Genomic DNA, 26928 nt, shown 5'->3' with positions numbered 1-26928 from the left:
TGACTTAGAACAACGCTTCCTCAGCTCTCGTTCCCTAATGCCCCTACTCTACTTGCGCTACATTGATGACATCTTCATCATCTGGACCCATGGAAAAGAAGCTCTTGAGGAATTCCACCATGATTTCAACAATTTCCATCCCACCATCAACCTCAGCCTGGACCAGTCCACACAAGAGATCCACTTCCTGGACACTACGGTGCTAATAAGCGATGGTCACATAAACACCACCCTATATCGGAAACCTACTGACCGCTATTCCTACCTACATGCCTCTAGCTTTCATCCAGATCATACCACTCGATCCATTGTCTACAGCCAAGCGCTACGATATAACCGCATTTGCTCCAACCCCTCAGACAGAGACAAACACCTACAAGATCTCTATCATGCATTCCTACAACTACAATACCCACCTGCTGAAGTGAAGAAACAGATTGACAGAGCCAGAAGAGTACCCAGAAGTCACCTACTACAGGACAGGCCCAACAAAGAAAACAACAGAACGCCACTAGCCATCACCTTCAGCCCCCAACTAAAACCCCTCCAACGCATCATCAAGGATCTACAACCTATCCTGAAGGACGAGCCATCGCTCTCTCAGATCTTGGGAGACAGACCAGTCCTTGCTTACAGACAGCCCCCCAATCTGAAGCAAATACTCACCAGCAACCACACACCACACAACAGAACCACTAACCCAGGAACCTATCCTTGCAACAAAGCCCGTTGCCAACTCTGTCCACATATCTATTCAGGGGATACCATCATAGGGCCTAATCACATCAGCCACACTATCAGAGGCTCGTTCACCTGCGCATCTACCAATGTGATATATGCCATCATGTGCCAGCAATGCCCCTCTGCCATGTACATTGGCCAAACTGGACAGTCTCTACGTAAAAGAATGAATGGACACAAATCAGACGTCAAGAATTATAACATTCAAAAACCAGTTGGAGAACACTTCAATCTCTCTGGTCACTCGATCACAGACCTAAGAGTGGCTATACTTCAACAAAAAAGCTTCAAAAACAGACTCCAACGAGAGACTGCTGAATTGGAATTAATTTGCAAACTGGATACAATTAACTTAGGCTTGAATAGAGACTGGGAATGGATGAGTCATTACACAAAGTAAAACTATTTCCCCATGGTATTTCTCCCTCCCACCCCACCCCCCACTGTTCCTCTGATATTCTTGTTAACTGCTGGAATTAGCCTACCTGCTTGTCACCATGGAAGGTTTTCCTCCTTTCCCCCCCCTGCTGTGGGTGATGGCTTATCTTAAGTGATCACTCTCCTTACAGTGTGTATGATAAACCCATTGTTTCATGTTCTCTGTGTGTGTGTATATAAATCTCTCCTCTGTTTTTTCCACCAAATGCATCCGATGAAGTGAGCTGTAGCTCACGAAAGCTTATGCTCTAATAAATTTGTTAGTCTCTAAGGTGCCACACGTACTCCTTTTCTTTTTGCATAAAGAAATGATAAGTTCATGCAACAATATAAAGCCAGCTTAAAGCTTTAAGTGTTTCATATAAAATGTTTACAGTGTTATTTAAAATAAATTTAAGACATGTGGACTCCTTTGAAATCACTGTGGTATTATTGTTCACAAGTCTGAGAATTGGCTTTAGAAACACATACATCTATGGAACAATATAGTTGTGTCTTTGGAACATTCTTTTTCAAAGTTCCAAGTTCTCAACCTAAAATTTGAATTTCTTCACACTGTGTTTTCTTGTATTTCTTCCAAACCATTGGCTCCCAGCCTTTTCCAATTGAAAGTACAGACTGTAGTTGGGGACCTGAAATTACGACAGTTGCCTTCAGGTTACTCTCCCAGGGGAAAACAGTGCATTTGTCATAATATCCAATCTTCTGAATTCCCCTATTCCATTGGTCATTTCTACAAGGCTACAGCTGGGCCTGACTGCTCTGTCTTGCCTGTTTCTTAGATAATCTGCTGGTTCCTGTATGAGAGATGAGCTACCAGATTATTAGGGCATCTGAGAAGACATGAAAAACTTTAGGAGAACTGTGCCCACACCAACTCAATTACTTCTTCTCTGGTTTGTGGAAAGAGCCGCTATCATCCATTAAAATAATAAAAATGAAAGAAAAAATACACAGCAAAACAAAACCTTTTAAAGTCTATTCAGAAAGCCATAGAAGTAATATTTTGTACAGAAAAGAAACATACATCCTCTATCTGGCTACAATATCCTTCACTTGCAAGGAGACGGTGTGGCATTATGCCCCATATTCTTCATAGTGATATTATTATGATATGATTATGGCATAGCTATGATGTATTCTATGAAAGATAGGTCATGCAAGATATAATTGAAAAGGTTATGATTCACTGAATATGATTATCCTATTTGTATGCGTGTATCATTTTTGCATCTGAAGTTAGGAATATTGTCTATGCATCTATTGCAAATGTGTTTACATCTGGGGAATGCCTACTAGGCAGAATGCAATCAGTGCAATCCCAGTGGCTGACTGGGAATGGCTTTTTGGGAGAACAATAGGTCTTGGAAGATGCTAATCTCCCACTGGGAAGCCTTTCTGAGGATGCTACAAACAGCCTCCGAGTCATGGCTTCTGTGTCCCTACAGGGGCATGTGACCAAGTCACCTGGATCTGGACTCCATCTTTGAATACCAGTTTTTTTCCACTGACTGGGTGTGGGAACCAAGAGGGCAGACAAAGGGTTCCCGCCATAATCAAAAGCTGTTTAAGGATGGGGAGTGACGTCATCATTGTTCTTCACTGACTCCCCGCCCAAAGGAGACGCTTGGAAACACCTGAGGAACAAGGACTGGACTGTGGGAAAAGGGCTGAACTCAGGATAGAGGGATTTCTAGCCTGTGAAAGGAATACCTGGGGTTTTCAGCTGCAAGCAAGTGCAGGTTGCCCTCAAGAATCTCTGCAAACTGTTTAAATCAACAGTTAGGATGAGAATTTGCTATTCATATCCAATATCTTTAGTATATTAAGCTCAGATCACATTTTTGTTTATTTGCTAGGTAATCTGCTTTGATCTGTTTGCTATCCCTTATACTCACTTAAAATTAGGACTGTCAAGTGATTAAAAAAATTAATTGTGATTAATCACACTGTTAAAAATAATAGAATACCAGTTATTTAAATATTTTTGGATGTTTTATACATTTTCAAATATATGGATTTCAGTTACAACACAGAATACAAAGTGTACAGTGCTCACTTTATATTTATTTTTATTACAAGTATTTGCACTGTAAAAAACCAAAATAAATAGTATTTTTTAGTTCATCTCATAAAAGTACTGTAGTGCAATCTCTTTGTCATGAAAGTTGAACTTACAAATGTAGAATTATGTACAAAAAAACTGCATTCAAACATAAAACAATGTAAAATTTTAGAGCCTGCAAGTCCACTCAGTCCTACTTCTTGTTCAGCCAACCATATAATCAAAGAATATCAGGGTTGGAAGGGACCTCAGGAGGTCATCTAGTCCAACCCCCTGCTCAAAGCAGGACCAATACCCAACTAAATCATCCCAGCCAGGGCTTTGTCAAGCCTGACCTTAAAAACTTCTAAGGAAGGAGATGGCACCATCTCCCTAGGTAATGCATTCCAATGCTTCACCACCCTCTTAGTGAAAAAGTTTTTCCTAATATCCAACCTAAACCTCCCCCACTGCAACTTGAGACCATTACTCCTTGTTCTGTCATCTGCTACCACTGAGAAGAGTCTAGATCCATCCTCTTTGGAACCCTCTTTCAGGTAGGTGAAAGCAGCTATCAAATCCCCCTTCATTCTTCTCTTCCGCAGAGTAAAGAATCCCAGTTCCCTCAGCCTCTCCTCATAAGTCATGTGTCCCTAATCATTTTTGTTGCCCTCCACTGGACACTTTCCAATTTTTTCACATCCTTCTTGTAGTGTGGGGCCCAAAACTGGACACAGTACTCCAGATGAGGCCTCACCAATGTCGAATAGAAGGGAATGATCACGTCCCTCGATCTGCTGGCAATGCCCCTACTTATACAGCCCAAAATGCCATTGGCTTTCTTGGCAACAAGGACACACTGTTGACAATCGCTCAGACAAACAAGTTTGTTCACATTTTTGGGAGATAATGCTGCCCTTTTCTTGTTTATGATGTCACCTGAAAGTGAGAACAGGCTTTCTCGTGGCACTGTTGTAGCAGCATTGCATGATGTTTACATGCCAGATGTGCTAAAGATTCATATGTGCCTTCATGCTTCAACCATCATTCCAGGTGACATGCATCCATGCTGATGATGGGTTCTGCTCGATAACAATCCAAAGCAGTGCGGACTGACACATGTTCATTTTATTTATCTGAGCCAGAGGCCACCAGCAAAAGGTTGATTTTCATTTTTGGTGATTTGGGTTCTGTAGTTTCTGCATCAGAGTGTTGCTCTTTTAAGTCTTCTGAAAGCATGCTCCACACCTCGTCCCTCTCAGGTTTTGGAAAGCACTTCAGATTATTAAACCTTGGGTCAGCTGTAGCTATCTTTAGAAATCTCATCTTTGCATTTTGTGAAATCTGCAGTGAAAGTGTTCTTAAAATGAACAACATGTGCTGTGTCATCATCTGAGACTGCTATAACATGAAATATATGGCAGAATGTGAGTAAAACAGAGCAGGGGACATAGAATTCTCCCCCAAGGAGTTCTTCCACAAATTTAATTAACGCATTATTTTTTTAACAAGGGTCATCAGCATGGAAGCATGTCCTCTGTAATGGTGGCTGAAGCATGAAGGGGCATACGAATGTTTAGCATATCTGGTACGTAAATACCTTGCAATGCCAGCTACAAGAGTGCCATGCAAATGCCTGTTCTCACTTTCTGGTGACATTGTAAATAAGAAGAGGGCAGAATTATCTCCTGTAAATGTAAACAAACTTGTTTGTCTTAGCAATTGGCTGAACAAGAAGTAGGACTGAACAAGGAGTGGCCTTGTAGGCTCTGAAGTATTACATTGTTTTGTTTTTGAGTGCAGTTATGTAATAAAAAAAATCTACATTTGTAAATTGCACTTTCACGACAAAGAGATTGCACTATAGTACTTGTATGAGGTGAACTGAAAATACTATTTCTTTTGTTTACCATTTTTATAGTGCAAATATTTATAATAAAAAATAATATACACTTTGATTTCAATTACAACACTGAATATATATGAAAATGTAGAAAAACATCCAAAATATTTAATAAATTTAAATTGGTATTCGATTGTTTAACTGATTTAATTGATTAAAATTGCGATGAATTGTGATTAATTTTTTAATTATGATTAATGTTTTTGAGTTAATGATATGAGTTAACTGCGATTGACAACCTTACTTAAAATCTGTATTTTGTAGTTAATAAACTTGTTTTGTCTAAAACCAGTGTGTGGAAATCATAACTTGGGGTAGAAAACTGTGTATATTCCTCTCCATATTGAGGGAGGGGGTGAATTTCATGAGCTTAGATTGTACAGTTGTCTGTGCAGCGCAAGACAGTATAATTTTGGGTTTATCCTCCAAAGAGGGGTGTGCACTTGAGTAACTGAGCAGTTCCTTAGCTGAGCCTTCCCATGCAGAGCAGATCTCAATATCTGTGTGTAGCTGCAGCTGGGTGTGTCCCCACGGGTATGTGTGCTGGAGGGGGCTTGAGAGCCTGTCACAGCAGGACAGTGTAAAGGGAACACAGGCTGGTGGGTCAGGCGGGATCAGTGGTACCCAAGTTGCAGGTGGCATCCTGGGGGGAATCCGTCACAGATAGATTCAATAATCTAACTGCATTTTTCTTCTTTAATTACTATGATCCTAGTGCAATACTTAAAGTAACTGTTTTCATCCTGACTTTTTCAGCATTACAGTGCTGCTGTTTCTGCCAATGTAGGATATGGAGCCTAGGTTAATGACTCAAATCTGGATCAGATACATGACAAATACAACATAGTTCAGCTGTTAGTCACCCACACACAATGGGTTTGATGGCCTCAGTCCAATTCCTATTGAGCAAGTGTCCTCATCACAAACACCGCCATTCCAAATGACACTAACAGCTCCTGTTCTTAGCAGTCTCAGAAGAGAGACCAAAAATAGCCCAAGGATTTAACTACATTTCCATCCCTTCATAGAACTGCTCTAGAAAGGGTTAATGCATAATGGCAGGGCTGCGTAGAGAAGCTTTTATTGTATCTGCCAGTACTACAGACTGTTACTGTACAAACAGTTACTTTAATACGCAACTGAATAAAGGGTCTCAGTCTTGAGGAATGTCAGGCCAGCACCTTTTATAAGCATTACATTAAAAAAAAATTAAGTACTAACAATTTTCCTCTCACTATCCTTCTCCCCTTCCACCCTCCCCAAGCCAAAAGAAGTAAAGGCTCTAGATGTTAAGTGGTGGAAGGGGTGATGGTCCTATAACTCCAACATAGCTTTTTAAAAAGGAGCCTAATTTCATATTTGCACCATACACCTTTGAACCACTACATCCATTATTAGCTAAATAATAAGAACTCCCCCAAAACAGCATGCGGGCTTACCCATGTGAACAGCGATGCCTTAAAACATGTCAGACCTAAATATGTATTTACATAAACTTAAGTGGTGTTTACTTCAGAGCCATAAATTGTGCCATATCTTGGGTAAACGTGTTTTTGTGGCTTCCTTGAAATATTTTTTCTAATAGTAATGACGAAAGCAAACCTGGATAAGAAAATGGCAAATGGCTTTAAAAGATAAGACTTTGATGTATGCACCTATACCCATTTTTGTTTGCTTTTTTCACTAAAGTATAAGTTAAAAAACATAATATATCAGCTGTATACCTATCTATCTATCTATCTATCTACCTAATCTATCTCCCTCAGCTGTATATTTCCTGGCTCTTAGTTGGTGCCACACAATAACACTAAAAAAACCTAAATAGTCATTTGTAATCAAAGATATTGTTTAGTATATTACATACTGTAATATTAAAACTAATTTTTTATTCAAAAATAGCATAATATTGTAGCAGCAACTACACAAAAGCCAGACACACTTCCCAAGCTTCTCAAATTATGCACCTTGTTACTGATCTGCATTTGAAAAAAAGCAGTAAGGAGTACTCATATCTTACAGTGATTAGGAAACACTTTCTATTTCATCAGTAACCAGGGGGAATGTTAAAGACCAACTTTTACTTGCACACAAGACTATTAAAAGAAACAGTCAAGGAGCTTGCTGAAATATTACAGTTGAATTTTAACAAATATTGGAACTTTAGGGAGGTGCCAGAGGACTGGGGAAAAAAACTAACAAGACAATATTTTAACAGGGTAAATGGGATGACCTGGGTAACTATAGGCCCTAACTGATCTCAGGCAAATTCATGGAAAGGCTGATATGGAACAGAATCAGTAAATACTTAAAAGGCTGGCAGTATAACTAATGACAATCGACATGGTTTATGGAAAATAGGTCTTGTCAAACAAACTTGAAATCCTTTTTGATGAAATTATAAAATTGTCTGATAAAGGTAACTGTATTGACATAATTTCTTAGATTTCTGTCAGGCATTTGACTTAGTCCCACATGACATCCTCATAAAAAACCAGCACTATATAAAATCAATGTATCCCATATGAAATGGATTAAAAGCTGGTAGACTGATGAATCACAAAAAGTAATTGCAAATGAGGAATAATCATCCAAGGAGGATGTTTCCAATGGAGTCCTACAGGGGTCTGTTCTTGGCTCAATGTTTTTCAATGTCTTTATCAATGATCTGGAAGAAAATGTAAAACTATTGCTGGTAAAATTTTCAGATGGTGCAAAAATTGGTGGAACAGTAAATAATAATGGTACTAGCTAACTAGTAATGATGAGAGGCCCATTATACAGACAGACCCAGATCACTTGTTAAAGTGGGCTTGTTTGAACAACATGCATTTTGACATAGCCAAATGCAAGTCACATATCTAGGAACAAATATAAGGTCTCACTTACAAGATGAGGGGTCATATCCTGGAATGCAATGACATTGAAAAGGATTTAGGGATAATGATAAATAACTAGTTGAACACGAGTTCCCAATGTGATGCCATTGCTAAGTGGGAGAGCACAGTCCCTGGATGTATCCCAGGGAAATATCACGCATCAGTAGGGAGGTGGTTTTAGCTTTTAATACAGTATTCGTGAGTCCATTACTGGATAGTGTGTTCAGTTCTGGAGTCCACACTTTAATAAGAATGTTGAAAAATTGGAAAAGGTTCAGAAAAGAGCTACTACACATTTGAGGTCTGGAAAATACAGAATCATAGAATCATAGGACCGGAAGAGACCTCAAGAGGTCTTCTAGTCCAGTCCCCTGCATTCATGCCAGGACTAAGTATTATCTAGACCATCCCTGACATGTGTTTGTCTAACCTGCTCTTAAAAATCTCCAGTGATGGAGGTTCCATAACCTCCCTGGGCAATTTATTCCAGTGCTTAACCACCCTGACAGTTAGGAAGTTTTTCCCAATGTTCAATCTAAACCACCCTGTGACACCCTCATATTCATCACTGTCATATAATTAGGATATGTTTTGCACAAAGTATGCCTTATGAGGTATCATTCTAAAAGTCTTGATCTGCTAGACATTAATAACTCATTGGATTGTATGTGCAATCACCACATACGAAAGTATGAAATTTGGCTATGTATGCGTTACTGAAACTTGTCGTGAGGTTGAAAACACCCACAAGCAGCCTTTCAGGTACAACAGTAAAAAAAGGCCAAACAATGTTCATGAGAACATGTTCATTACTGAGAAAATGCACACAAGCCCAAGGATTACCCCAGGAACTGTGTACAATAGAAACCTCTCCAAGACAGCACTACACAATGGGAACTGTTTGACTCAGATCACAGCAAAAGAGCTTTCCAGCAAGTGGGAAGAAGACATAAAAGGGGGAAATGACATCATGATGGTACATCACTCTCCCTACAACAACATACCTGGAAACACCTGAGGAACAAAGACTGAACTGGGGGAAGTGATGGTCCCAAGCTAAAGGGATTTCTAGCCTGTGTATGAAAACCTGGGAAACCCAAGCTGCAAAGCAAAGGCAGTTAGTGCCTTAAGAATCTGCCAGCCTGTTTATCACTTGCTCAGTTTGCATTTTTGTTTATTTACCAGGCAATCAGCTTTGATCTGTTTGCTATCACTTATAATCACTTAAAATCTATGTTTTTATAGTTAATAAACTTACTTTTATGTTTTAATCCAAACCAGTGTGCATTTGACTAAGGTGTCTGGGGAAAATCTCAGCTTGGTTACCACAAGTGTGCATGGTCCTCCTCACATTTAGGGAGAGACGGATCTGGTATTAAACCCATATACTGACCAGGTTTGACCATATACTGACCAGGTTTGCTCTGGGGTTCTAGGCTGGGAGGCTGGTGGTTAGAGAGCCTACATGTGACTGCAGCTGGGTGTGTCCTTACCTGTGTGAATGCTGGTGAAAGTACAAGCTTGGAGAGCTTTGCAACTTGTCACTGAAGCACAGTGTGAGAGGGAACCCAGGCTGCTGGGTATGAAGGCTCAGTGGTACCCCAGGTCCAGGTGGCACCCTGGGAGGAACCTGTTACACACCCTTGCTGCAATTTAAGCCTATTGTTTCTTGTCCTATCATCAGAGGTTAAGGAGAACAATTTTTCTCCCTCCTCCTTGTAACAGCCTTTTCTGTACTTGAAAACTGTTATGTCCCCCCTCACCGTTCTCTTTTCCAGCCTAAACAAACCCATTTTTTTTCATTTTCTCTCATAGGTCATGTCTGCTAGACTTTTAATCATTTTTGTTGCTCTTCTCTGGACTTTCTCCAATTTGTCCACATCTTTCCTGAAATGTGGCGCCCACGACTGGACACAATACTCCAGTTGAGGACTAATCAGCATGGTGTTGAGCAGAAGAATTACTAACACCAGAATGATGTTTTCTTTTTTTGCAACAGTGTTACACTGTTGACTCATACTTAGCTTGTGATCCACTTTGACCCCCAGATCCCTTTCTGCAATACTCCTTCCTAGGCACTCACTTCCTATTTTCTATGTGTACACCTGACTGTTCCTTCCTAAGTGGAGTACTTCGCATTTGCCCTTATTGAATTTCATCCTACTTACTTCAGACCATTTCTCCAGTTTGTCCAGATCATTTTGAATTTTAATTCCAACGCACTTTAAGCCCTCCCAGCATGGTCTCGTCTGCAAACTTTATAAGTTTACTCTCTCTGTCATTATCTAAATCATCAGTGAAGATATTGAAGAGAGCTGGACCCAGGACTGATCCCTTTAGGACCCCACTCAATATGTCCTTCCAGCTTGACTGTGAACCACTGATGATTACTCTCTGGGAATGGTTTTCCAAACAGTTATGCACTAACCTTATAGAAACTCCATCTAGGTTGCATTTCCCTAATTTGTTTATGAGAAGGTCATGTGAGACAGTATCTGTTACTAAAATCAAGATATACCACATCTACCACTTCCCTCCATTCATAAGGCTAATCTGGATCCAAGAAATGTGCCTTATATATGAGAGACTTAAGAATCTCAATCTATTTAATTTATCCAAGAGAAGGTTAAGAGGCGACTTGATCACAGAATACCAGTACAGTAACTCCTCGCTTAACGTTGTAGTTATGTTCCTGAAAAATGTGACTTTAAGCAAAATGATGTTAAGTGAATCCAACTTCTCCATAAGAATTAATGTAAATGGGGGTGGGAGGGTTAGGTTCCAGGGAAATTTTTTTCACCAGACAAGTCTGTATTATATTTAATAAATATATTTAGTAACAAATACTGTCTCACATGACTTCTCATAAACAAACTAGGGAAATGCAACCTAGATGGAGTTACTATAAGGTTGGTACATAACTGGCTGGAAAACCACACACACACACACACACACACACACACACACACGCACACACACGCACACAGAGAGAGACACACACACACAGTATAAGTTTTAAACAAACAATGTAATACTGAACGCAGTGATGATGATTGTGAAGCTTGGTTGAGGTGGTGAAGTCAGAAGGTGGGATATTTCCCAGGGGATGCCTTACTGCTAAATGATGAACTAGAACTCAGCTGAGCCCTCAAGGGTTAACCCATTGTTGCTAATGTAGCCTCACAATCTGCAAGGCAGCACGAATGGAGGGAGGGGAGACAGCATGGTAGACAGAGACACACACCGTGTGTGTGAGAGAGAGAGATGCACATTGCACCTTTAAGTACGCTGACCCCACTCTTAAATACACTGCCTTGTTAAATTAATCAGCAAGCTGAGATGGCAGCTGCTGCCTGGAAGCTCCCTCTGTCCTGAGCTCTGTCGTGTCCCCCCCCGCTCCATGGAAGATGGGGTAAGCGGGATGCAGGAGCAGGGGGGAGGGGGACACCAAGACATTAGCCCCCCTCTCCCCTCTTCCCCCTACAACAAGCAGGAGGCTCTGGAGCAGAGCGCAAGAGCAGCACATGGCAGTGGGGGGAGGGACAACTGAACTGCAGGCAAATTGATAGCCTGAGGGCAGCTGCCACATAGGGAACTTAGGGGAGCTGAGAGAGGGGCGGCTGGTCCACCCTGGTTCCAAGCCCCCACCAGCTAGCTTCAAGGGGCTGCTCCTTCTGCAAGCAGTGGACAAAGCAGGCAGCTGCCAAACAACATTATAAGGGAGCATTGCACAACTTTAAACGAGCATGTTCCCTAATTGATCAGCAACGTAACAATGAAACAGTGTTAACCGGGACGACTTTAAGTAAGGAGTTACTGTACCTAGAGGAGAAGAGACTTCTGAGAGCAGAGGGCTCTTTAATCGAGCAGAAGAATGCATAGTGAGATTCAATGATTGGAAGCTAGACAAATTCAGACCAGAAATAAATAGCAAATTTTAGCAGTGAGAGTAATTAACAATTGGAATAATTACTTAGAGATTGATTCTAAATCACATGAAGCCTTAAATGAAGACTGGATGATCTTTTTCTGAAAGATATACTATAGTTCTAACAGAATTTATGAGCTTCATGCAGTAATTACTGGATAAAATTCTATGGCCTGTGTTATGCAAGAAGTCAGACTAAATGATAATAATGGTCGCTTCTGTCATTAAAACCTACCAGTCAGGAACCAATGGAAGACATTGGAATGGAAAATATGTCAAATGCAAGATCTGTGAAATATCTGGAACACTGCAAGAAGGTTATCTATAGATTTTAGATTGTAAACTTTCCTGGACAGGGTTTTATCTCAGTCTATGTCTATAAGGCACTAGCACACACTAGGTTGCATAATAATAATGATAAAATGGTAGGAAAATCCAACCAAAGGTAGCCATGGTATGAACCCATGACTCTCCAAAACAAACAGCAATACTCTTGATTCAGGTCTATATACCTGTCCGTTCTAGTGTGCCAGTAACATGTTATCTAGGCCACAATCTCTCCAGTTGCCTAACTTGGTGCAACTCCATTAATCTGATTCCTCTATAATAAACTATATCACCAAGGAACCTTTTTATTGAAAACGATTTGTCTGATACAATACATTTGAGGAAATCAGGTTTCATGACACCATTGCTTCCTCCCCTAAGTAAGTGAGTAATATTTAAGGAAACCTACTGCAAACTGTTAGAAGAGCCAGAACAGTTTGGAATGTTATAAAGAAGGTACAAAGGAAGGTTATCCTAGGCATCCGATGAAGTGAGCTGTAGCTCACGAAAGCTTATGCTCTAATAAATTTGTTAGTCTCTAAGGTGCCACAAGTACTCCTTTTCTTCCTGGGTACTGAGTTTGTGAAGTTTTACATTCTATTACTTAGAAAATGCCTTTTAGGCTGTCCATCAAAAGAAAAAAGAAAAACGGATTCGGTGTACACTAATCCCTTGTGGAAATTGTTTTTCTGTCACTACATTTGGGGCTTTTGTATTTCGTCAGATGCCCCAGTAGCTATTCCACAGACTTCATGGGCTATGGCATGCAGAGATCTAATTAAAAGTATGTCAGAACAGGCATTAAGATAGTTATCTTAACAGAACTCTACAGAGTACAGATGGTCACTGTAACCTAGAAATATCTGTTCTCCTTGAAATGATCTACTCCCCGTCAAAAAATAATTCAAGGAAATGACAATTTAAAATTTGCAAGTTATTTAAAAATGTAGAATAAATCTTTCCACTAAAGTCTGGTTTACCAATTAAGTATTAACCCATGTAGAACACCCTAGCACAATTAGCCATGTTGGTGCTTTGTCAGTCAAACAAGCTCATCAGAATGGATGGTACTCTATGGTAGTTATTTTTCTGAGGAAGTTTACTTTGAAGAGAATATTAAGACTGTTTTAGTAAAAGAAACAAAACATATTTTGAAATGGTCTTGCTATTTATGTAGGTCCTTCTGTGGACACCCTCACAAGCCGAGTCCCTCACAAACATTAATGAATTTACTGCCACAGCATTTCTGTGCTTTAGGGAAGTATCATTATCCCCATTTTACAGATGGGGAACTGAGGCAAGCATGATAAATGTCTTGCTCACTGTTCCACAGGGAATCTATGACTGACTCAGGAATATAATCCAGGTCTCCTGAAAGAATGCAGTGCTTTACAACAAGACCATCATTTCTTATGTCAGACTGCATTTGGCCTGTGCAGTGCACTTCACTTTAATGCATAATGCTCTTTATACTAATAAGATTCACACAGTTGAGGCCCTGCCCCATTGGATAGCACGTTTTAGCAGTTAGATTATCTGCTTACTGTGTAGTGGCATAATTTGACTATTTGCACACTGAATTAAGATCCAAATACTTCTCATTTATGTATAATTGCTTCAGATAAATGAAAAACCAGAATATTTTATCCATCATCCATTTTTTAAGACAATGCTTTGTAAGTGTGAGTAAAAAAACAGGATGACATTTTCACTAGAACATACATAAAATGTAGTTGTGATTTAGCAAGTGTCACTGTAATAAGAAAAACTCATGATGTTCATTACCCCGGCCCATATTTCCAGAGCAGCCTCCCTGCTAACTTATGCCAAACTCCCAAATCAAATCTAAGGAAACATCTACTCTATGAATCATTCAAACTCTAATGCAACATCCATCCATGTGTAAATTCTGTCTTGTCTTGGTCTGTCTGTTTTGGACCGTAGAATTTTTGAGGCAGGGACTGTTTTGGTACCATCAATCTGCTATGCAGCACCATATTCACTTAGAGTGCAAATATTAGAATGTATATAATTAATATTTAGCAAAGAGAGGCTTTGGTAAATCTTGTAATCCTCTTTAGTGCATATTCAGGAGGAAATCCTATGTTTATGCATATGAACAGAGTGTACCAGCCTTCTAACAAGATCTATTTCTTACGGGCTTTTAAATGATTAACACACAGGAAGACAAAATAGGTACATAGCTCCCTCTGGAACTTGTTTTCAGGATGGCACGGGCTATCAGGTGGTGTGGATCAAACAACGTATGTAGTCAAAGATGGGAGAACAGGATTGGACCAGATTAATAGGAGTTGGAATGGCTCTCCAGGTTAGAATACAACCTGTCAAATAGACCATAAAGTACTTCTTCAATTACTTCGGTGATGGCAGGGGGAGAGACTTAATGGTCGAACATCTCTTTCCATTTCTAATATCTACACTCTCTACAATTGTCTACATAGACAATTTCCCTCCCCTCCAACATGCCACTTTTGAGGCAAAAAATAATAATAATCACAAAGTGTTTTCATATTTTTTTCCATTTGTGATTCCATAAATCCAATTCCATATTCCCTCCTCACTGCCTTGCTCAGATGAACCAAAATGAGGATTCATTACATTGGAGAAGACAGAATTTCATGCTTTCCAGTTTCATTGCAGAATGGACTTTTATATCAACTAGCCAGTAATCTATGTATTTGAAGATTTACATATGTTAGTTCAAAAGTATACAGTGGAATTATACACTGAAAGAGGACTAAATGGATTTTTTTATTCCACTGATCTGTTATTCATTTGTATTCAGTCAGATCTGCTTATTTTACTGAATATAATATACTGTATTACTTTTCACTCCTGTTAGCTAAAACAGAGCCAACACAATGAAAGGAGAATGAGCTAGATTCTATTCTGATTTGCACATCAGATAGAATGGTTCATTTAGTTTCAGTTGCAGAATCTTAAGGTTATGGTGATGATGCAAACACCAGAAAGATACCATAGTGAAGTCACTTTTTGGAGTACAAGAACACTTTAAAATAGTTTTGAGTCACCTTCATAATTACTCCCAAACCTTTACAATATATTTGCCCAATTTTCATGTCCACTCTGACTGCTTTGCACTACACCATGAAGCAAAGCAGCTGGAAACCGGGCTTAAAGGACAAGGCATAAACTGTTCTAATTTACAGAAGTAACTGGACTGGTCCTGAGCCCCAGAATCTCGGGCCACAAGATGGCTAGAAGTTATCTTTCCCTCTTCCCTACCAAATGCAGCTCAGAGAATTTCAGCCAAATATTTCAACCAAGTTATATACACTGTATGCATACAATAATTACAACAGTGTTTGTAAACCAGCAGGAAGTATAAACAACCCTTCTAGCTGTACATAAATAAATACAATGTGGCAAAATTCAATCAAGGACATCACTGAACAATATTTTTTCAACAACAGTACAAAGAATCTCCATTGCTACACTTGTTCCCCTTATTTTTATTCTTTTCCTGATCGCTTATGCAAACAGTGCAGATTACTAGGAAACAATGCAAAAAATAGTATCAGCTTGAGGACTGCAAAAGTAATCTGTTGAGATAGAGCTTAAAATCTATAACCAGTTCCAATGCATTATGCACCACAGTCATGACATTTAAAACTGATAACACAAATATGCTAAATATATCTTGCACAAATTTTGGTACCAATGTACAACTCTGATCTATATTCAAAGCAGAGCTGTGAACGCATAGATTCTATTCTTCCCAGTGAATTTTAAAAACTATTACTGCGGGGAATGTGCTAACTACACAGGGCAGCAACATTCATAAAGTTGCATCCTTAGGACAATTATTATGCTTGTCTGTTGCTTTATTTAGAAATTTGTGATCCATTCCTTAATGTACTGTAATATACTACTAGTGTATCTTATACTTAACTGAATAGCCAACATTTCAGTTCTCAGTTCACAGAAGCAATACTTGTTAATTCACATAAAGATTCCTAACATTTTTTTTAAAAATCCCAGTTTTACATACCCTCGAGTCCATTGTGATGGCTGTAGTTTCTTTTCCCCAAAATACTTCGGGATGAATGATTAGGGGTTGCGAGCATTCGTTTCGCAGCTGGGGTTTGAAGGCTTGGCATTGACCGGACTACATTAGGTTTCATTGCAGGATGAATCTCTGTTGGGGTCGAGGGGGGGAAGAAATTTAAAATGAAATATTTACAAACGTTTTATTTACTCATTTTATCTATTAAAAGCACATTTAATTTTCCAATGAACTCAAAGTCAATTTCTTCAGGTCTAGCATGTTTCCAAATTTTTACATAATGACTCAGTCTCAAGTCTTTGCTACCGTGGCTCTCTCTAACGTGAAACATCTGGGCTGCCTGAGGTAACTACCATGATTGCTTAACTGTGTGTGCTCAGTAGGTAGGGAAAAAGACGCATCAGCAAATTCTTTTGAAGTTTTGTGCTGGACAAAAAAAAAAATCACATTTGATCCTCACATTAGGGCAAATGAGTTTATAACATTTACTCAGTTAAAACCCTTATAATATGTTTGGGTGTGTATATTATATTACAGTTGGGTCTAGTAGCAGTTCATATTATTAAAGATGCCCAACACCTCCCATTATAACCCTGCTTTTAGGTGCTTATAAGTTTGCCAAATTTTAGTCATTTGGCCTGAAATTTTCCATGCTGAGTGTCTCCCTCAGGCAGATCTATTCTGAGGGGTGATGGGAGAGGGTTAATTTCAGCCAAAACGGTTCAGCTGTTTCTGAGGGAGAAGTGAAAGAAAATTACATTGTTTTCCCCATGTTAAAATTCAGATGAACTTTTCTTGAAAAGCTCTATTGCCCCCATGCTTTGCAACAGTCCTAAAATGTATCAGCGTTGGGGAGGGGCAGGCTATGTGTCAGGAATGTGCCTTGGTTTCCCCATGAAAATCTGCACACATTTGCTTTGAAAAACTGCAGTTGACACCTGCTCAGCGGAGACTTATCAGAGCTTGACACCTTTTTTGAAGCGTCAGTCCACACTGAACATGCTCCCGCTGGGGCTCAGCTGCACTTTCCCTGCAATTACAGCTGCAGGCCAAGGCAGGGCACCCGAACTTAGAGCAGGCAGCCGCTCTCTCCCCTGTGCTCACAATGACTCCCCCGCTGCACCCAGACAGGATGGAGGGGGAAGCTTCCTGATCGAAATGAGAAAAGCCGGACTGAGGGGTCAGTGAGGGGAGACAGGTTGAAGGGGATAAGGAGCGTGGAGAGGGAGGGGGAGGGAGGACTGGAGGCTGGCAGGGTGGAGAAAAGGAAACTAGGCCTAGGAGTTGGGATGGGGGAGCCTGGGACTTGCTGGGCAAGGAGACTGGGATGAGGAGGGAAGACACAGCATGGAAAAGGAAAACTTGAGCTGGAGGGCAGGGCATGACCTGAGCCTGGGAAGAAGGAGAGAGAGATTGGATGAGGAGCTGGGGTGGGGCGAGGACTGGCTGGACATAGAGACGGGACTTGGGAAGAGCTGGGATGTGGGAATGGCTCATGAAGAAGATTGGGACAGGGACTGGGCGAGGACTGACACAGGAACTCCAGGAGGGTGAGACAAGATTTGCTGGAAAAGGAGACTGGGACTGGGATGAGAAGCCTCAGGAGGGCTGGAGACTGGGACTAGCTGGATGAGGAGCCCCGGTGGGTTAGAGACAGGAGCAGGACAAGGGCAGTTTGGAGCGAATGGTGCAGAAAGAATCATGCTTACGGGGAACGGGCAGCAGGATCTCCCCATTAGAGATACACTCCCAGAGGCAAATTAAGGTTTCCTGGGGCCTTGGGCCAGAAGAACAGGGGTGGGGCCAGAAATGAGGGGTTCAGAGAGTGGGAGGGGGTTCTGGGCAGGGGTTGGAGTGTGTGAGTGGGGGTGAGGGCTCCAGCTGGGGGTGTGGGCTCTGGGGTGGAGCTGGGGATGAGGGGTTTGGGGAGCAGGAGGCTCTGGACTGGGGCTGAGGGGTTGGGATGTGAGCTCCAGGAGGGAGTTTGTGGGCAGGAGTGGATTCTAAGCTGTGGCAAGGGGTTGGGGAATGGGAGGGGGTTTGGGGTGCAGGCTTTGGGCGGCGCTGACCTCAGGTGCTCCCTGGAAGCGGCCAGCATGTTTCTCTGGCTCCTAGGCCACCCACCTGCAGTTCTCATTGGCTGCAGTTCCCAGCCACTGGGAACTGCAGAGCTGGCCCTCGGTGTGGTGCCTGTGGAAGAGGTCAGTGTATGAAGCCAGAACCCCCCTGGCCGCCCCTCCACCTAGAAGCCAGAGGGACATGCTGGCTGCTTCCTGGGAGATGTATGCAGCCAGCCGTGGAGCCTGCGTGCAACGCTGGTGCTGTGGCCAACCAGACTTTTAGTGGCCCAGTCAGCTGTGCTGACAGGAACCACCAAGGTTCCTTTTCGACCCAGTGTTCTGGTCGAAAACCAGACGCCTGTCAATCCTAACCGTTCCACCCAGGATCCCCCTCATTCTGCCCCCCCGCCACTGTGGCCCCCAACCCGTTTTCTCCTTTCTGCCCCTCCCCACTGATGGGATCTGTCCCTGTGCCACGCCAGGGCAGCAGTGGGGAGTGAGAGCTCTTCCAGTCCCAGGGCCCCAGCGGGGGTCCAGGTGCTGGGTCTTCCCAGCTACTCCCCGCACCTCTGCTGGGGATGGGGGCGGGGGGGAGACAGGAGTTGGGTCTTCCCCCATCCTGCAGCTTCTGCCATGGATGGGTGGGTGGGCTGCTGGGGCTTCCCCTGTCTGGCGGCTTCTGCCGGGGACGGGGTCTCGGGGGTGGAGTGGGTGTGCACAGGGCTTCTCCCATCCCGCAGCTTCTGCTGGGGACGGGGGCCTGAAATGAGCCTGAAATGGAGCTTAAGATTCCTGAGTCTCACCATTCCTCTGCTGTCAGCAAATATCTGTGAAACCCTCTGGCAAAGTGTCCCAGCCCCTCTAGTGCTGGTCCAGAGAGGATAGCAATTTATTATTACTATCAATTAATCCATTAGCTCAAGTGGCAGAGGTCTGCGCGATGGAGCTAAAGGTTCTAACCCTGCTGATGACCAAGGTGGGTGACAATATGAGGCCATATGACAGAATTTGTTTTTTCCAGTTTCCTTTTTAAAAACCTAGGAGATTGCACATGACAAAAACTATGTGAAAAGAACATTACTCAGGTTATAAAGTCAACCACACAAAAGTTAGGAAATGCCAGAATTAAAATTACCTGGAAAATCTCATTTAGGTCAATTGCATAGCAGCACAACACATAACCACTAAGCATGATTCATTTTATATTTCCATTTCAGAGATCAAAAGTAAGGCAAATTAATACTTCAAGTACTTATTAACATTTATACTGTGCTAATGCCTTGAAGCCAACCAGGTTGGATATGGTGCTAGACACTGCATAAACACATAGGTTCAGATCCTCAAAAGTATTTAGGGTGCCTAATTGTCATTGACTTCAGTGACAGTTAAGTGCCTAATAACTTTGAGGATCTGGACTATAGTAAATTACAAACCTTACCCTCAAAGGGGTTATCTATCTCAGGTAATACTGCTAAGGCAATCAAAATACCAAAAATGAAAATAAATTAGGGACAACATTTTTTAAGTTGACTCAAATTAGGAACCTAAATAAATGGCCTAATTTTCAGAGGTACTGAGCACCTGCCACTCCAACTCATCTCTTCTCAACTGCCACAGGTACAAATGTTGACCTAGGTCTGCCAAGTGGAAGAGCAGCAATGCACTAATGGGCAATATAAGACACTCAAGTAAGCAAGATTCACTTCAGGGTTTCTGTTCCCTACACATAGTAAAAGCTAAATTGATTGCTAAGGAAGTAATCCCAATCTCTCCAAGGAGGGGCCGATCTTTAATGCATAGTCCTGCTGTGCAATGCACTCCTCAAGAAGCAGAAAAGGGAAAATGGAAAGCCAGGACTCGGAATGAGTGGGTAGGTGGAAGTTCTTTTGACATTCTTTCAAGGAGTGAAGAGAAAAAATGATTTCATATGAGGCATAACTAAATGTATTCTAGCAAATATTTGATGGGATGGTATGAAAAGCAAACCTGTTGCTCAAGCAGACCTCTGAGATATGGGATGGGATGAATTTTAGAAGCAAAACAATATCCTACAGATTGTATAAGGTCAGACTTTATTTTATTCAAATATGCACAGACAACAACACTAAAAGCCACCTGCTAGTTACCTTTTGTGGAGCTATTTCATCAGTTGTACTGTTCAGATTTGTAATCAAAACAAACAAATTAGCAAAAGTAAATCAGAGCGAATATTATCATTATTAATCTTTTCATAATAATTTCATCCTTTTCACTCTGCAGGCCCACTTTCAGGGAGATAACACTTCATGGGAATATGCTGTCCTCCGTTTTCCCACATAGACCCAGGTACGTCAACTCAGCATAAGAAACTAGATTGTTTGAGATTGAATTTGCAGCTATTTAGGGAACAAGCAGCTGTGTTTTTCCCTTGATAAACATAAGGCCACTACCGAGGGGCAAAAATATATGTTTTGGGACTTTTGAGGCCAAAAGATGTCCAAATTAATAAACAACATTTGCCCAGGACTCTTCCTAAAAATTCCTATTTGTCAATTTTAGACCTCAGTTTATTAATGCTGGGAAAAATCCCGAGACCTTTATTATTTATTCTGACAGGTTTCAGAGTGGTAGCCATGTTAGTCTGTATCAGGACTGTGGGTTCTGTGTGTGTAAATTGAGAGTAACACCATTGGCTTCATAGCATTACTTCAGATTTACACTGGGGTAATACTTGGCTCACTTTTTGTTGCTCTGCTTATTCTTAATGCTTATCTCTACTTCCTTGCTCCTCTAAGAATTAGATTGATGTCTTTATATGGAATAGTATTGCTCAAAGGGCTTTCCCTATCTCTGTAGTGAATGCATAAATATTTAATTGCCATCAGTGGCCCCTTTTGAAGATGACAGTTTTTGATTTATTAATATTAAGCTAAAAATACTGGAATTGCCTTTATCCCCTTCTCTCCAGTACCCTCTTCTTCCACTTTTTCTTCCTAACAGCTGGGATCCAAACATGTCATAACATGCTGATATAGTCTCTTTTCTGTTTTTGTCCTGGATAACATCACTTCTTTCTAAGCAGGTTGGTAGGTTAGAAAAAATTGGTAACATCTTAGAATGGAATTTTGAAAAGTGCTCAGCATTGGCCTAACTCTGCTCCTTTTCAAGACCAACATCGAGTGCTTTTGAAAATGCACCACTGAGGTATCAGGGGTTAGCGGTGTTAGTCTGTATCCACAAAAACAATGACGAGTCCTGTGGCACCTTAAACACTAACAGATTTATTTGGGCATAAGCTTTCGTGGATAAAAACCCACTTCTTCAGATGCATGGAGTGAAAATTACAGATACAGGCATAAATATACTGACACATGAAGAGAAGGGAGTTACCTTACAAGTGGAGAACCAGTGCTGACAGGGCCAATTCGATCAGGGTGGATGTAGTCCACTCCCAATAACAGAGGAGTCAGTTCCAGGAGAGGCAAAGCTGCTTTTGTAGTCTGCCCCACAACCTGAAACCCCGCAACCTGAAGCAAATACTCACCAGCAACTACATACCACACCACAGAAACACTAACCCAGGAACCAAGTCCTGTAACAAACCCTATTGCCTACTCTGTCCCCATATGTACTCTAGCGACGCCATCAGAAGACCCAACCGCATCAGCAACATCATCAGAGGCTTATTCACCTGCACATTTACCAATGTGATATATGCCATCACGTGCCAGCAATGCCCCTCTGCCCTGTACATTGGCCAAACCAGACAGTCTCTACGCAAAAGGATAAATGGACACAAATCAGACATCAGGAATGGTAACATACAAAAGCCAGTAGGAGAACGCTTCAATCTCCCTGGACATTCAATAACAGATTTAAAAGTAGCCATTCTTCAACAACAAAAAAAACTTCAAAAACAGATTTCAAAGAGAAACAGCAGAGCTACAATTCATTTGCAAACTTATCACCATTAAAATTTGGGCTTGAATAGGGACTGGGAGTGGCTGACTCAGTATAAAAGCAATTTTCCCTCTCTTGGTATTGACACATTAATTATTGGGAGTGGACCCCATCCACCCTGACTGAACTGGCCTTGTCATCAGTGGTTCTCCACTTGTGAGGTAACTCCCTTCTCTTCATGTGCCAGTATATTTATGCTTGTATCTGTAATTTTCACTCCATGCATCTGAAGAAGTGTATTTTTTACCCATGAAAGCTTATGCACAAATAAATCTGTTAGTCTTTAAGGTGCCACCGGACTCCTCGTTACCACTGAGGTAAAAATTATTTTAAAAAAAATCAGATTGCCAGATTTTTCACATGCTAAATATGCCATTTTACACTTATGACTAAAGGCAGTCTAACTAAATACTGCAAACTCAAACCATTACAATAGCACATCTGAGCTTTTAATAATGTATTTTCTTATTCATACTGCTGCCATGTTGTTATGAGTTCCCTTATTGGTGAGTAGGATTTTTAAATACTGTTAAAATATTGACATCTCACTTTCCTCAAAGGGAAAATACCCACCTAAATACCCAATGATACAAGACAGCGGTTTTCTAGTGCTTTTGATCTTCAGAGGACTTCCAACTATTTCACAATGTCGGTCTGCATCTGAGGATAAAAAAATTTAGAGAGTTTTAAAACAAATTTAATTTAATTTTAATAGGCTAGTACACAAACAGTTATGGTACATCTGTACATTTCCTCTGTGTATTCTTAGTATGACATATTACTGACTAAAAGAAAAATACTTTCTTTTTACCTTGTATTCCTCTGATGCACATGTACTAAAGACTAGGATGCAAAGTCAGGACATATGCTCATGTATGTAAACACGAAAAGATAATATTTGTGAGAACCTATTTTTATTACACTGGGTGACTACAAAATCTTTTGGAAAATGACCAACTCTGTGCAAATGAAAGCATCATGAAGATGAAAAAGCGATTTTTAAAAAAATGAATAAAAACAACAACAAAAAAAGTCCTGGGCATTAACAGAAATCTCTAATGGTCTAATTAAACAGAAAGCCTCATTGCATTAGTTTTTTACAGGCTTGTCTGGCTCTGAAATTGTGAATTAACTTCACTGTGAGAAAGGATCACTATTTAAGATTTGGAACTCGCTAAATACTCTGCCTATGTTACTCAGGTACTATGGTGTTATATATCGTTCTTAGTACATAAAATGTAACATTGTAGGTGATTGTTACAAGGATAATCTTAAAAGAAACCTGCTATAACAAGTTCCCAATAATGATATTTATCAACAGAAAAATGTATCTTTCATAAGAAGAAACTATGGGTTAAATCCTGGCCCCAAAGAAGTCAATGGGAATTTTGCCATTGACTTCAATCCGGCCAGGATTATTATATTACATATTTTTACCTCAGTTTGCACTTTTGAGAAGGTCCTTCAGTTTTATTCATTATATTCTGCATTTTTGTGTACCCTATATCAAAGTCATTAGCTGGGATGTTGAATTTACCTCGTTCCAGACAGAGGACTTCATCCATCAGTCAGAACAGAATCATGCAGGACGTTTATTAGCTCATAAAAGTACTCATCAGACTGCTCATAACCTACTGTAAGAAGTTTCAGGCAGAGAAAAAAACAAAATACTCAGCACAAAGATCCCAAGTGTTGCATAATTAGCTGTCACAGGATGAGGAATAGGATTCAAAACTCATCAGCTTTTCGACAAAAGAATCAGTTATGGGGCCAATAGTATATCGGAGACTCTTTTTTATTTCTTTTAAACTTTCTCGAGTCTTCTCATTTAAATTTGACAAGAATACTGATGAACATTTTTACCATTGACTTGAATGAATAGAAGCCAAATACATATTTTTTAAAAAAATAGTTGGAAAGACTGACTGGTCTCTTTTCCAGTAGCACTAGGAATATTCATATGGTGCTTTCAGTGTGCCTCACGTAAAGGTATATCGTATAGTACAAAAGTAGGCTAATATCTGCATACTTTGCACATCCCGAACTCCTACTGCTTCTTACACAAATACATATTATATGCAGGTACATACACCAACACACACACTATATATCCACACATACATGTGTGTGATCCAATCTGCTAAAAATAGGGATTTGAGCATCTGACTCCAAAATTCAAACATTTATCCAGTCTCTACTTTGCCTCTGCCTCTTGTCTAGTTTTTAAATAAAGAATTCCTTCCTATTCATTTTATCCCAGCACAAAATGATAAACACACACAACAGCCTTGTGGTCAGGGGTACCATATGGGTAAATTTATATTTGAGAAAAAGAAAGGTGAAATTGCACCTTCCAGAAATTTGTAATTTCATATACAAGTTCCATGCAATCCTATGAAAAATTCACATGGCACTTTGCCAGGAGAACAACATTTGTTTTCAAACTTTGATTTTTCATAAAGGTAAGTTCAGAACCATTTTTAAACAAATAGGCTGTAAAATCTTCATAATTGTTAAAGTATCTTAAGCAGCATACATGGAGAAATGAAATGATTATATTCTCTGTGCTTCTACTGCAAGCTTCATTAGACAGCTGATATCTGGGAAGCTCAAAGACTCGAGATCTCAAATACTCTAAAAGCCAAGAACACAGAGTACTTTCTATTAAACTACAAATGCTCTTCTCAGTGAAAAAAAATGCAATAGGACTAACTCAGCGAACATTATGAAGTAACTTAAAACTGTTAAACTGGAGATATTTTAAATGAGAGAAGAGAAAGAGGTTTCTCCATTGACTCCCTTACTAGGATAAACACAGTAGATATTTTTACAGCTACTTTGGGGAGGGGAAGCAGCCATTGTGAAGTAATTGTGAGACAAACTTTGCATTGTCTGTAAAACGTCACTGAATCGGGGTAAGGAAGCCGTGTGCCAGACTGTGGACACGGGTCTGAAACACAGCCCAACTACAGTACTGCTGTCATGCTGCTTGACCACCACAGAGAGGCAGTGGCTGCAGCAGAACACCCTTTCCCTAAGACAGTCAAAAATCATTTAAAAACAGCGTTCTACATATTTACCTCTCACAAGATAGGCATATGCTGCTGATTCCCTGTTCCTCTGTTCCTGAATAATGGATTTCTGGTTAAGCTGTGTAAAATACTGAACTCAAAAGCCAACAGTTTATAAAAGGCATTTATTGCTGACATGTTTAACGCTCATCTTTCAAAAATGCCTACCTGTTCCTTGTCAAGAAGTTGGGCAGGATCCAGGAGGAGGGCGGCTGGGGTTGTAAGAGAAATCAGTCCATCTTTTAGTGGTATATTTGGCCTTTTGAAGTTTGAACCTTTTGAAGGTTGATCCTGCAACATGCGCTTAACTGTACACACTGGGGGACTGATCCTGTTCCCATTGTAATTAATTGCCGAACTCCCATTTGACTTCACTGGTGCATGATCAAGCCTTAGTAGTGGTCTCAGAGAAGTAACTGGGATTATTACCACCATGAAATCCTGGCCCCAATGAAGCCAATGGGAAACTCACATTGGGGCCAGAATTTTACCCCTACTCCATTAAGCATGTGCATAAGTCTTTGCTGGATTGGGGTCTATGTTTATAGGAGTTTTTATTGCTATTTATGGAAATAGTCTTTCTTTTCTTTCCTCCTGGAAGATAGATAGATTGATGTTTCAATAAAATTAACATTAAAGTTCCCCTAGAGCTAGGTGTTCTTTTAAAGTTTGGTGAAAACCTATTAAAATACATTTGTTGAATTAGAATATTCAAAATAAAACTAAACCACAAATCCTGGTACTAAATATTTCATGATAACTGTTATGTAAGGCTCTCTCAAATTAAGAATAAACCCCCCTCACTTCTAGCTAGAGAATCTCATAGCTACACCACCTTTGCAGTTACACTTCTAACCTCACTCTGCACAATGAAAGTTGTTACAGTAATGCAAAATGTTCTCATTTGCATCTCATTCACATTCAGTCTTCTCATGCTAACAACAGCCTGAAGAAAATCTTTTTAAACTAACCCACTCAACTGTAAGGTAGTCTACAAGAAATATGTTTGTGATTCAATGGAATCCACTTTCCAGCGCTAATGCTGCAGCTACCATAGCTTCTAAATGAATACAGCTGTATTATCCAGGAAATAGGCTTCTCAATGAAATGGCAATGTTTCCTTCGATTCCTATTTTAAATTTCCTCAAAACACACTTTTCAACCCATTCTATTCACTGTTAAAAAAAAACCTTTGAAAATTTTCAACTGAAACCTGTTATCTTTTCATACCTTTATCTTATGCAAACACTGGCTGCTGAGCTGGAGCTGGTGCCATTGTGAGGTGTTCATTCTTTAAGGAAAAAGATCGTTTAGGGTTTGTGGACTTTTTGGAGACTCAAAGAAATACATGGACTTCACAAACAAATGTAAAAAAAATAAGGTAGGTCAAATTGTTGACCAAACCGATCCGCTCATTTAAATAGAGTTGGAAAATACAGTGTATGATCCGCCTCCTTATTTGCCATTTCAAAGAATGAAACATTCAAGAAGTTGGCATGTTAAGCAAGGAGATTTCTTCTTTCATCGAAAAGCACTTAAAAAGCGGTGGCCTT

At 40.4% G+C, this 26928-nt stretch overlaps 1 protein-coding gene across 2 annotated transcripts in view; it reads right to left on the bottom strand.

Annotated features, from left to right (window-relative positions):
* MTA3 (metastasis associated 1 family member 3) overlaps positions 1 to 26928 on the bottom strand; it is a 208464-nt gene that overhangs the window by 4980 nt on the left and 176556 nt on the right. For both annotated transcript variants that reach the window (XM_038397339.2, XM_043511862.1), the window contains exons 15-16: positions 22878 to 22964; positions 16291 to 16437 (exon numbers count right to left, since the gene is read on the bottom strand). In XM_038397339.2, coding sequence (XP_038253267.1) covers positions 16291 to 16437; positions 22878 to 22964 — 234 coding nt within the window. The remainder of the gene's footprint in view (positions 1 to 16290; positions 16438 to 22877; positions 22965 to 26928) is intronic.

Source organism: Dermochelys coriacea, chromosome 3 (assembly GCF_009764565.3).
Source record: "Dermochelys coriacea isolate rDerCor1 chromosome 3, rDerCor1.pri.v4, whole genome shotgun sequence".
NCBI lineage: Eukaryota > Metazoa > Chordata > Testudines > Dermochelyidae > Dermochelys > Dermochelys coriacea.
This window is presented reverse-complemented; position numbering and strand designations above follow the sequence as displayed.